Raw genomic sequence first — 11,214 nt, forward strand, 5'->3', positions numbered from 1 at the left:
TACTACTACTATATATATATATATATATATATATATATATATATATAATGGACAGTTCCATCACTTTGAGACATGAAGAATAACAGTAAGTGCTACTCAAATACTTCCATTCTCTCTACCTCTGAAAACATTTAACTATGGGTACTGCATTGTCACAATATTATCAACCGCTTAATTGTTACACCAATCCGATGATTCGAGATGACCGATATGTACCGATGAGATTGTCAACTTCACTGTGTCTCCCACTGGCCTTGGTCACCTAGTGCGATTCCGCTATTTCCCTCAAATATTATGTGAAATATAACGGATCGTATGATCAGGTTCTAATGGTGCTTAGCTGAGGTGGGGTTGAGGTCAGACAGGTTTTCAAGGTAACAGATATTGGTAAGTTATGTGAGGGAGTATGATACTAGGGGAGATTCAGGGAACGAGAGGAAGGGAGAGAAATATAACACATAATGATGTATACACGGGTGCTGTTATTAGCACACATTCCAATAGATTTTGTTAAGTATGAACGCTGTCACGTTGGTACGGAGGTCGAAAGGTGGTCATAGTATATTGTTTAAGTATGCATAAGTAGAAGTGACATATAATGAAGTAATGTCTAAGGACAGTATAACAATGCAGTTATATTTCAGGTAGATATAAGTTGACAGTATGGCACCACAAATAGGAAGTACCAGACGTTCAGCCAGTGAAAATAACACAACAAAGAACGTGGAACAAGTAACGGTATGTGCTAATTCTACTGTATTTCGGACTTTCATACTTCAGGAAATTAATGTTCTATCGTTACTTTGTCATATGATAATTTATTTTTGCTAAGCACTTTTGAGTGCACAGATAACAATATCGATCCTTTGTCGTGCATTCGATGCTCAGAAAAGGATAGAACAGTTCTCGGCTTTTCGGTTTCCCTAACCATGCTAACTAACTGTTACAAGCTGACAGTTAAGCTCTCCTTTGACTTTATGTCTCATAAATCACTTGGGAACGAACAATTTATTGCAGATATTTAGTGAGGTAGCCATGCGACATAACGTTGGTATTTTGGAGTATTCAAGGACATGTCAAGCAGCTGCATCAGGAATGGCCAGCGGCATTCTTGGATTAACTGGAGTATCTGGATTTATTTTCTACTTTATCCTTGTTGTTTTGCAGGTATCTTTCTGCTGATTAGATTAGTATTACTTTAATTTATTTTAGTTTTATTTTAGTAGGTCATTTATACACAAATTTAGAATAACAGTATTGCATTTTCTTGAGCTGAAAACCGCATATAGTTATTTTTGACTACCTCATTTTAGTTTTTCCTATTACAGGCCTTATTTTGGGAGATGAAAGCAAATTTCGAGTGGCAGAATTACTTCATGAATCGAAGTTTATCACTGACACATTCATTAATATCTGGTTTATTCACTTATATTTTATTCTGGGTGTTTTTATATGGTATGGTTCACGTTTACTGAGTCCGTCATAGTTGCTTCAGGGTAGTATTTCGCCGATTCAGAGTTTGGAATAATATTGCTATAGTTGGCTGACAGAGGTGAATCAGCATCTTTTTATGTTTGCAAGTGAATCAGCATCTTTTTATGTTTGCAATGTATAAGTTTATGACCAGATGGTTTTTTATATACATATTATTTAAATCTGTAAAAAAAAGAATCATTTGTATATCTTGATTCTTGTTGCTTCCGATAAACATGGAATTTTGTAGTTATTAACCATTCTGTTTTTAACCGTGGCACTGAACCATTGTCATTGCTATCTTTTGTTATTTGTTAACAGTTTAATGATGTTTGTTAAAACCATTTAATATATTTCTGAGTTTCATTTACCGATTAGATATTTGCTAATATTTATTTCTGTATGATAGTCAGGTTGCTCAATAATTTGTTGGAACTTGCATTTTTCCTTTAGAACTTTCGGCTTTTTTTCGTCCGTATGCTTGAGGACCATACTTTACGAAGGTTATTTTCGAAACTGACTCTCGATGCCTTTTGAAAGGCTGTTTCATTTAATCTTTCACTACTTGGCGTATTTCAGAGTCACGCAATTGTGGTTTTGGGATTTCGTAAATTTACGAGGTTCCTCAAGTTCTTCCTAACCACTGTCGTCACTTATCCTCACAGGGTAACGACGTCGAGTATTTTCGGTATTACATATATGTGTTACGTATATCCTAACGCTCATTTTTGTTTTGATGGTAGAATTATGTTTTTTTTTACTTTTCTTTTGTTTTATACTGGTGATAGAATTTACTGACGTTGTGACGCTGTATGTTCTTAATGTGCGGTAGTTGTGCTACCACGATTACTTTTTCAATTTGATTTCTGTACTGTATCCTGAAATTCATACTTATTGGAATCAAATCTGCATTCCGCAAATGTGATGTTAGTGTTAGAGCCAGCAGTTAGACAGTTCCAAAGTCTTTTAGTATTGGGTGGCATCTTTCACCATAGTTTTTTTTTCACAGTCGAAAATATAACCACGTCGACTTTCAGAATTGCTTTCAGTAGCTTTTCTTCGTTAGTTTTGAATACACAGAAGTGGTTTACGAAGCTCAGTTTTCAAAGTAGTCTTTTTTCATTGCTCGATCGGATTTTGGTCGGATCGGATGATATTTAGGGATCGTTTTTCAAAAAATATTTTATGCTTGTGAAATTTCTTGAAGTAATAAGAGGTATTCGATCATCAGTAAAGTTTTTCGTCGCTTAACTGCTGGGATTTCTTAACCTTTCCTTCTAAATGTAGTTTTACAAGATTGCAATTACTTGCGAATGTAAAGGCAAAATATAACTCAGCTTACCCATCCTATTGTAGTTTTCTCTGCCAAGTCTATATCCGCGTCTGAGACACGAGGACACTAATGTTGAGGGATAACGACAAGGTGAGACTGAAACGATCAGACCTTATCAGGAGAATTGAGGAACAGCAGCTTCAAATTGCTGATTATGAAAATAAATTGAAAGGTTTGGAATATTTTTATCAGAAATGACAGAATTTCAAAAGTGATAATTTCTCGTACCACCACGAAGGTCTGAAAGGTATATGCTTTGCACGTGTAACTATTTTGCGCCCCCTTCTAATTTTAATTTGTTGAGGGGTTTCCGAATGTCATGTAATTTTTCCTCTTCAAATTTTGGCCTGCTGTCAGTGAATTTCGTATTCTTCAGACTTGATTCGCGCTTACAAGGGACTCAACGCTGAAAGGAATGCTTTGCAGACAGCAGTTAAAGTTTTGGGCCTACAGCAAGGTGTGTTTAAATTCTGAAATGAAATTTTTCAGAGGCCATAATTTGAATTAGCAATCAATTTTCTTACAGAAACTACAACTAATTTGCAAGGTGGAGCGTCTCTTCTTGGAGCTAATGCAGAGGACGAGGAGCTTCCTGAGGTTTTACATACTGTTATTTTTGTTCTCATCATTTTAATCAAATTTCGGGTTTGGATAAAGTAATGAAAGTTGCATGTGAAACTTGCGTTTCCACATTCTGATTATTATGAAAAGCATACTACAATAATGATTGTTTTTTAGGAAAACCAAATGGAGCAACTAAAAAGGTCTTTAAAAGTATTAATAACTGAAAAAAATAGACAGGAAGAAGCTTTTCTGTATGACAGAAAAGCTTTATTGGTAAGTGGAAGCAAAACTTTTTACTTCTGGCAAATTTAAGTTAATCATTAGTTGGAGCTGAATGTATGCTTGATTTCTATTTTTAATGAGAAATCGAGAATTTTATGAGTTGAGTTTCATAGCAAAAATTGTACATGAAGTAATTGTGATTTTCACTTTGCATTTTTATTTTCGCCAAGCAAGAAATTTTCATAGATGCTCATTAACTTAAACTAATCAGAATATCTTTAACTTCTTTTCTTGTACTTACAGGTTGAAAATGAAACTTTAAAGGAAAGGCTGACAAAGGCTGCTACCGAGACTGAGGCACAAGCTGAAAAGTTGGAAAATAGTTTGTTGGTAAAATATTTTTTTCGGATGATTTGTTTGAATTTCTGGTCTTCATTTTTGTAACAGCTAATGTTGGATGCATTGAGAATTCGATTATCTCAGCTATTCCACTTCTTATAAGCATGTTCCAATTGTTAAATTTAATTATAGGAATTACGATCAAAAATAAAAGTGATAGAAGGAGATCGTGAAAAAGAATTGTCGGACCATGGTTCTGTTCTGGCTGCTATTCAACAGCAGTATGCAAAAGAGTGCATCAATTCGGAGCAGCTTGAAAAACGGGTATAAAATATCAATGATTTTTCATTATAAGACTACTATAATTACAAGACTACCATAATTATTAGTGACTTTACGACTTCCTTATTGGTGGATATATCGCTGTTTAATAATTGTTTAAAAAATTAGATTAGTTGCTTAATTTTTTACTTTAAACCTTGGACCATGATTCCTATTGCAGATATCCGAATTATATCAAAAGTTGCATGAGAAAGAAGAAGTATCCAAAGTGCTCGAAATGGACATTGTTTTTTTGAAAGAAGAACTTAGCCGAACACAAAGTGAAATAGAATTTTGGCGGAAAAGAGCTAAGAAAACACCATCTATAAAAGTGTTGGAAAGTGAACTTAAAGATGTAAAGGTGAAACTTCATTTTGTTTTTAAGAAGCACAAATAATATGTCTGTTAAACTTGAGTCTTTATATTTTTTCGTTTTTTTCCTTTGCTTTTTTTTTTCGAAATCTTAAACGAAATTCACATCAGGAAAGCAATAAAAATGAAATCGCCGAACTAAAAAGAAAGCTGATGGAGACTGTGAATACAGAGAGGGAAAGCCGTCTACGTGAACTAGAACAAAGGTTATTGTGCAAAATGTGGAAGAACTTTATTGGTATTTATTACGGTACCTTTAGTTTATGGCAAATTTTAATATAGGCTTCAGGAAATGTCGATTGAAATTGGCGATTTTAATAGAATTCGCACAGAACTCCAATATAAAGTGGATCAGCTGGAAAAAAAAATAAGACTTTAGAAGATAAGAATGCATTTCTCGAGGTATGTTTGCTTCTCATAATTTTAGCGAATTTTGATTTCATTTTAAATAGTTTTGAAAACTTATTATAAATTTATGCAAAAGCTTTCAGTCATAGAGCGACTGGAATTGATAAAAATCTTTCTAGAGGGAGAACACGAGGCGAGAACAATAGTGTGTGCATAAACTCATCATTCTGTTTAGTGACAGTGCCTAATATGGTAGAGCTAATGTAAATAAAATAGAATTTATGCCTCCGATTTCGAAGCATTACTTACATTATTATTCTTCAGGTACTTATTGACAAGTTTATAGAATAAGATGATTTCATAAAACAGAAAACGCTGCCAGCCGGAATTTATGAAGTTTATTTCCCCAGCATTTTTTATTTTTCAAATGCATAATGATTTATGTAATCTCACATAATTCTTGCGCTTAGGCTTCAAAATCAACGAAAGAAATTGAGGACGAGTCTACTGATTTCGAATCGCTGGAACAGAATTTCATAAAAAGTGCAGAGAAGTTACGCAATAGTAAAAAGATAGTCAATTTTTATGGTACATTCTTTTTTTGGATTGATTTCGTGCCAGAATAAAGTCATGGAATATACAAACAGTTACTTAAAAAAGAAGTGTCCGAATTTTTCGAGATGGAAATTGTCTGTTTGAAGTTTTTGAATATCTGGTATTGTGTTTAGTTTCATCAGCTTGAAGTTGATGTTAACTGCAGAGCTGTTAGGCCTAGAAGAAACTTTATGTGAACAAAAGCGACGTTATGAAATTCTGAATAATGAGTTCGAAAACTACAAGCTGAAAGCTGAAGCAATACTAAAAAGCAGATCTGTGAAGGTACAGTCCTTTATATTTCCATATTCATTTTCATGTATGTTTTGTTAGTTTATTATATAATAAACAACTTAGACTCATTTCACGGAAATTAGATAGATTGTTGCTATCGCTGTTTAATTAACGTCGCAAGATGGCCGCTTTCAGTGTTAAAAATGTGCGATTCTATTTCTTACTCGCGTCAGCAGAATTCACTTATTTAACTTTTTTCCTTTGTGAATATGTTGAATATTTGATTTACTTTGTTTTTTTTCTTAATACTGCTTATAAAGAAGACCTGAATGTGCATACTACTTTGAAATGCGAAGCGATTTTTTATTATAGTTTTTTTTTCCTTAATTAATAGTTTTTTTTCCGAACGGCATTTAATACTGGTAATCGAAAATAGTCAAACAAATAACTAACTCTGATTATATCCTTTTAATTCATATGAATGCGAATTTGGTGTTGGCTGTAAAGTTCTTTGGCTTAGAAGAGGCATCATTTGAAGAAACAACGTTATGAAATTTTAAAAGATGAGTACAACAGTTAAGGAAGTTAGTCAGAAATCCAGTTTTGAGTGCTTTTACCAAACGCCAGATATTGGCATAAAGCAAACAGCTTTATAATTTTGATCTTCCAGAATGATGCTTTGGAAAGTACAGGGATATCACATACATTATCGTTGTTACCTGTAAGCGAATGCTCATCTTGTGCAGCGGCAGAAGTAGACCTGCGACATATGCGTTCAGTTGTGACTTCGCTTCATAACAAATTGCATTCTCTTGAAATTGATTATACGAATGCAAAAAAAGGCTACGAAGAGGTGAGGTTTTATAAAGAAAAAAAACGATTGATTTAATCGTTTCTTGTAAAAATCCAGTCACTTTCCAGATAAGATTTAATTTTACCTTAGGAAAAAGTGGGCTATTTGAGGTTTTTTATTCTAAGAAACTACTTTCAAGTAGTACTAATATATTGCTTATAATCTGGCTTATTAGAATAGAAATATACTGCAGAAAACAGCCCAACTACAACTAAAAATTATCGAAATGGAAAGGGTGCAGGAAAATTCGACTTCTGATTTACGCAATCAAATGCATCAGAAGGGTCAGGTATTTTGCAATTTATAAATTTCATATCAAGTTATCCATCTCACACACATTATTTCTCGTTAGTCATATCTCAGTATGGAATTGCTTTTAGCTTAACAATATTTGAAAAAACTCTCTTTATAATAAGAACTCTCATTATTTCACCCATTTTTCTCACTTCCCTTCTCCATATTTCATTCTTTCATCTATTTAAGCTTTCAATTTTTTCCTCATTTTCTGCTTGTTTTTGGTCCCACCAATTCTTATTTCCGCTCATGCTTTCAGTGATCGAAATGGAATCAGAAATGCAAAAGCAACGTATCCGGGCTCTGGATATCCTTGCAGAAAAAGAAAATGAGTTGGAAATTACGAAGTACTTTCCTTTCTTTTACAATTGGGTAAAGATGGATTTATTTTGGGAAAGAATATTGAAACTTATTTTTTTCAACCTGATTTGATAGTTTAACTTTTAACATTTTTAGAGATATCGACAGACATTTTCATCGCTATTGCTTATTTTTTTTAGTAAATAAAGGGAGGCAATGAATTAATGAAATTCCATGGCTGCATAACAGCTTTATTCGGAAAAAATTCATTTTTTAAATGAGTTTTTAGATTTCAGTACAAGGATTGGTAATTATGCGTTTCCTTTTTTGCTTTTCATTCGAAAAGCTTACTCAGTTCGATGGGAGTCAATATTCATAAATTCCAGAGCGAAATTAAACTCAATAATAAGAAACCAGCCAAATGTTGATCCAGTAGATCCTCCACAAGATACTTCATTCCGACCCGTGAAATATCGACAAAGTCACTCACACGACTTCTTTGAAAGTAATACTTCTACAGATAAACAACGAATTGGAGGTATCAAGTTTCCTTTCAGTGTCCCTTTTTAATACACTGACCATAACTCAGTTATTTTAACCTTTACTTTCTTTTCAAGAAAAAATCCTTCAGATGAATTTTGAAAATACCCACTCATGAAGTATTCCTCTGACATAAGATCATTTAAAATATTGGCAATTTAAAATTTTCTTTTTAATATTTTTTAATTTTTTTATAGCGAAACTTATAAATGCTAATAATTTGTAAACTTTTTTCTTTATTTGCAGAAATTCGGAGTGTAAATGATCATTCATCAAGTGATGTCGATTCGTGCTCCAGTGTCGTGGATGAGCACCATTCAGGTAAGCCAAAAGCACCACAATAAATGCAATTATCAATAATAAATTGTTCATTTCATAGCGTTTCGCAGTTCTTGCTTTGCGTAGTTTTTTTAATTCGAAGACTGTTAGGTCAAGTGTGCGAATAATTCACTTTCACTTTCCAATTATTCAAGTTTTTTGGTTCTGGGCAGAAGTTCTTTTTTTTTAAATTATATACGATGCAAATTATCATTGAAATTAAATATTTGCTTGAATTTTTTACTTCAGTTATCCATTTCCCTTCGTATTAACTGAAAGCCGATTAACTAACTGTTCATTTTTTGAGTGAATTATTCTTTAATATCGCAAAGCTACTTAGTATCCTTATTTAGAACCATCATTTTTGTTATATTACATCTTTCATATTTTTATTTTTAATGGTTAGCCCATTTTCGACTACTGATGTAATTTGTTAATCGTGCCAGTCATCTGCATTTTTAAACAGTACTTTTAAGCTTTAGAATGTTTATCAGTTTCACCGAATAGTACCCAAGTTCTTTTCAATGTCCCTGGAACTACAGCTGCCGCAGAAACTCGCAACATATTTTACGAACAGCAGCTTGTCAAGAGGGAAAGACAAATAGTTGAATTAAGGTTGTTACTTATTTTCCGCTTTAGGGAGATTTTTAGGTTTGGGTAAGTGTTGTGCTCAAAGTTCCTTTTGAAGCAACTATATTTAACTTTAGATGTCGCTGTTTTTCTAAATGGTTCAAATTATACTCTTTAATTCGGAAAACTCTTTATTAGTTCTTTTTCACTCTTTTCTGTTGTGTGAATATGAATGGCTAAAACAAAGTAAAGCAAAATAATTTGAGCTCCGTGACCTTTAGAAATGCTATGCACATAGCAGAATTAAATGTTCGCGATATTCACCAAGCAGCTGTCACTAAAGATCTGCAACATTTCGAAATGGTGGAAAAATTGAAGGATGAGATCAGGATCCTGGAAGGTTGGTAGTTTTTTAAAGTTCCATATTCTTCCTTTTAGGTATTTCCACATTCTTGTTGTAAATTACACTTGCAACATCCGTTCCTATCTATATCAGCTACACAACGGTTCCTTCACCTACTTTTTGATTAATAAAATTAAGCGTTGAAAATCTTTACGAATTGTTCCATATGACATTTATGTGTCAAATTTCATTCCAGGAAAACTGAAATTTTTAAGTGTTGATTCAAATATGGAGTATTTACGGAACGTTTTTATTCAATTGCTACACTGTGACACTTCTTCCGGTCGTAAACACATCCTGAAAGCGATAGGTGCTGTGTTGAAATTAAGTGTAACCGAAATGCGAGCGATTGAGAAACGTAACCTGTAGTGGTACACTCCGGAATTGGTGATATTGAAGTAGACGCATCCGTGTACTGTAAAAATAAGATTGAAAAGAGGAACTTCTTGTGGATCTTGATTATTCATTCCAATGAACAAGGTTTTGTCAGTTATAGAAAACCATGGCGGGACAAAAGACTTTACATGCAACCTTCTTTTTTTAGTTTATGTTCCTCAATAGAAGATTCATAAATTCCCAACTATTTCTAGGCTTTTCCACTGGAAAGTTAAAATTTTTTCAACTGTGTAATATCTTTTAGTTTTTCCTTTTCTAAATATTCTTACTTCTGTATTAGTTGTTGCCAACTTTCATCAGGTTGTTGCAATTCTAGAGATCTATGGTAGGACTTGATATTCACTTTCAGTTCCAGAAGGAAATGTTCGAGATCTTTTGGATTTGTAGTAATTTAAACAAGTATCATATTCTGACAAACCTAAGTTTTGAATTTTCTGACTTTGTTTTTTATGTTTTCGATCTGCTCTATATCGATTTCATTTTTCGCTGGCCTGTGTTAGGGTTGATATTTTTGGTTGTAACTTTCTCCTACTCTATGGTAATTAATTTTTTCTACCATAAGGTCATGTGTATTGGGAATTTCTGTATTATGAGTTCTTTCGTTGCATATTATTGTCGTTTTACTTCATCACTTAAAGAATGAATGAAGAGGCAATATAGAATCAACTAATCAAAGGACGCAGTTAAGACTACAAATACAAAACGGGAGGTGCTGTTTTGATTATAGTAACTTAATTCGAAATATGAATGTTAAAGCGCTGCTTTTTTAGCTTCAATTTTTTTTGGGAATTTAATTTTTGGTGGCGAAGTTGTGCGTTATCTTAGAAATTTCTCTTTCAATGTTACTGAAAGAGTTTCGTCTTTAACAGTGAGATTAGAATTGAATCCGTTTTGGGGATAGAGAAATTACAAATTAAATGTACTTTGTTGGTTTATTAGTGCTTTCTTGGTGATAACTTTTTATTACACTCAGGACAGTTAGGTAGTGTCAAAGTTTGATAAAATACGTGTCCTATAAAGTCTCCTATCAACGAATTAGGAAACTCGGTATCGCATGTTTTATTGACTGGTTGCCCAGCGATCAGTCCTGATTTCACTATTAACCACGTACCTTCTTTCGGAGATTCTTGCACCAAGTTCGCCAAGTCGCTTTACGCTAAGATGAGACATTGAGAAATGGAATATCTGGTTAGCAGATCGGGTTAAGCATCACTGCTAAATGTTGTAGATAAGTGCATGGTCACTTTACAATTACTAATAATGAACTAATCAGGAAGATTATCAGCTTGAACAATTCAGCAAGACAAGACACAGTACAGGATTTCATTTTGGCTTGGTTTACCCAAATTGCCAAAACATTTGCCCCGCACTATACACCTGTTATTAGTATTACCAAAGACTTCTGAGAGCATGAAAAAATCCCGCGATATTTTGGTCTCCCAACTGTAACCAACTAATTGAATCACGATTTAAAATGATTGATTAGAAGAAAAATGGCATTGTTTTTTTGATACCTTATAATAAAAAGATGTTTATTACTACTTTTCAAATATGTAAAAGGTCCTATCTTAACGAATAAGCAACTGTTTCCCTATTAACAAATATCAGTTTGGCGCATCCTTGATAATAGCAGCAATTATCGCAGACGATATTTGTTCCTGAATACTTTTAATGCTAATATCCAATCAAAATATCTTTGATGGTGTAAGAACTTAATTTCATTACTGTCCTGTAATATCT

General features: G+C 33.2%; 3 protein-coding genes across 3 annotated transcripts; all 3 read left to right on the top strand.

Annotated features, from left to right (window-relative positions):
• The first annotated feature begins 638 nt into the window (after window positions 1-638).
• On the top strand, window positions 639-1,963 carry LOAG_09031 (hypothetical protein). The gene is made up of 3 exons (XM_003144560.2): window positions 639-738; window positions 1,018-1,167; window positions 1,329-1,963. Exons 1-3 carry the CDS (start codon window positions 664-666, stop codon window positions 1,473-1,475), a joined length of 372 nt encoding a protein of 123 aa, XP_003144608.1. The 5' UTR covers window positions 639-663; the 3' UTR covers window positions 1,476-1,963.
• Window positions 1,964-2,823: 860 nt separating this feature from the next.
• LOAG_16540 (GRIP domain-containing protein) lies at window positions 2,824-5,003 on the top strand (the record flags this gene model as incomplete). Its single annotated transcript, XM_020449194.1, has 9 exons — window positions 2,824-2,978; window positions 3,183-3,263; window positions 3,333-3,403; window positions 3,545-3,643; window positions 3,896-3,982; window positions 4,124-4,255; window positions 4,434-4,613; window positions 4,736-4,830; window positions 4,907-5,003. The coding sequence occupies exons 1-9, from the start codon at window positions 2,876-2,878 to the stop codon at window positions 5,001-5,003; spliced, it is 945 nt and encodes a 314-aa protein (XP_020307315.1). The 5' UTR covers window positions 2,824-2,875.
• Window positions 5,004-5,611: 608 nt separating this feature from the next.
• Window positions 5,612-9,447, top strand: LOAG_16541 (GRIP domain-containing protein; the record flags this gene model as incomplete). The annotated part of the gene is made up of 9 exons (XM_003144561.2): window positions 5,612-5,851; window positions 6,471-6,653; window positions 6,847-6,937; window positions 7,207-7,294; window positions 7,634-7,785; window positions 8,034-8,108; window positions 8,588-8,720; window positions 8,957-9,075; window positions 9,275-9,447. The coding sequence occupies exons 1-9, from the start codon at window positions 5,720-5,722 to the stop codon at window positions 9,445-9,447; spliced, it is 1,146 nt and encodes a 381-aa protein (XP_003144609.2). The 5' UTR covers window positions 5,612-5,719.
• Between the last annotated feature and the right edge of the window lie 1,767 nt (window positions 9,448-11,214).

This window comes from Loa loa (assembly GCF_000183805.2).
Source record: "Loa loa unplaced genomic scaffold supercont3.7, whole genome shotgun sequence".
NCBI classification, from domain to species: domain Eukaryota; kingdom Metazoa; phylum Nematoda; class Chromadorea; order Rhabditida; family Onchocercidae; genus Loa; species Loa loa.

Coding starts and splice junctions, on each gene's coding strand:
- LOAG_09031 (XM_003144560.2), top strand. CDS start 664: ATGGCACCACAAATAGGAAGTACCAGACGTTCAGCCAGTGAAAATAAC. Junction 739..1,017: donor AGAACGTGGAACAAGTAACG/GTATGTGCTAAT, acceptor AATTTATTGCAG/ATATTTAGTGAGGTAGCCAT. Junction 1,168..1,328: donor TTATCCTTGTTGTTTTGCAG/GTATCTTTCTGC, acceptor TTCCTATTACAG/GCCTTATTTTGGGAGATGAA.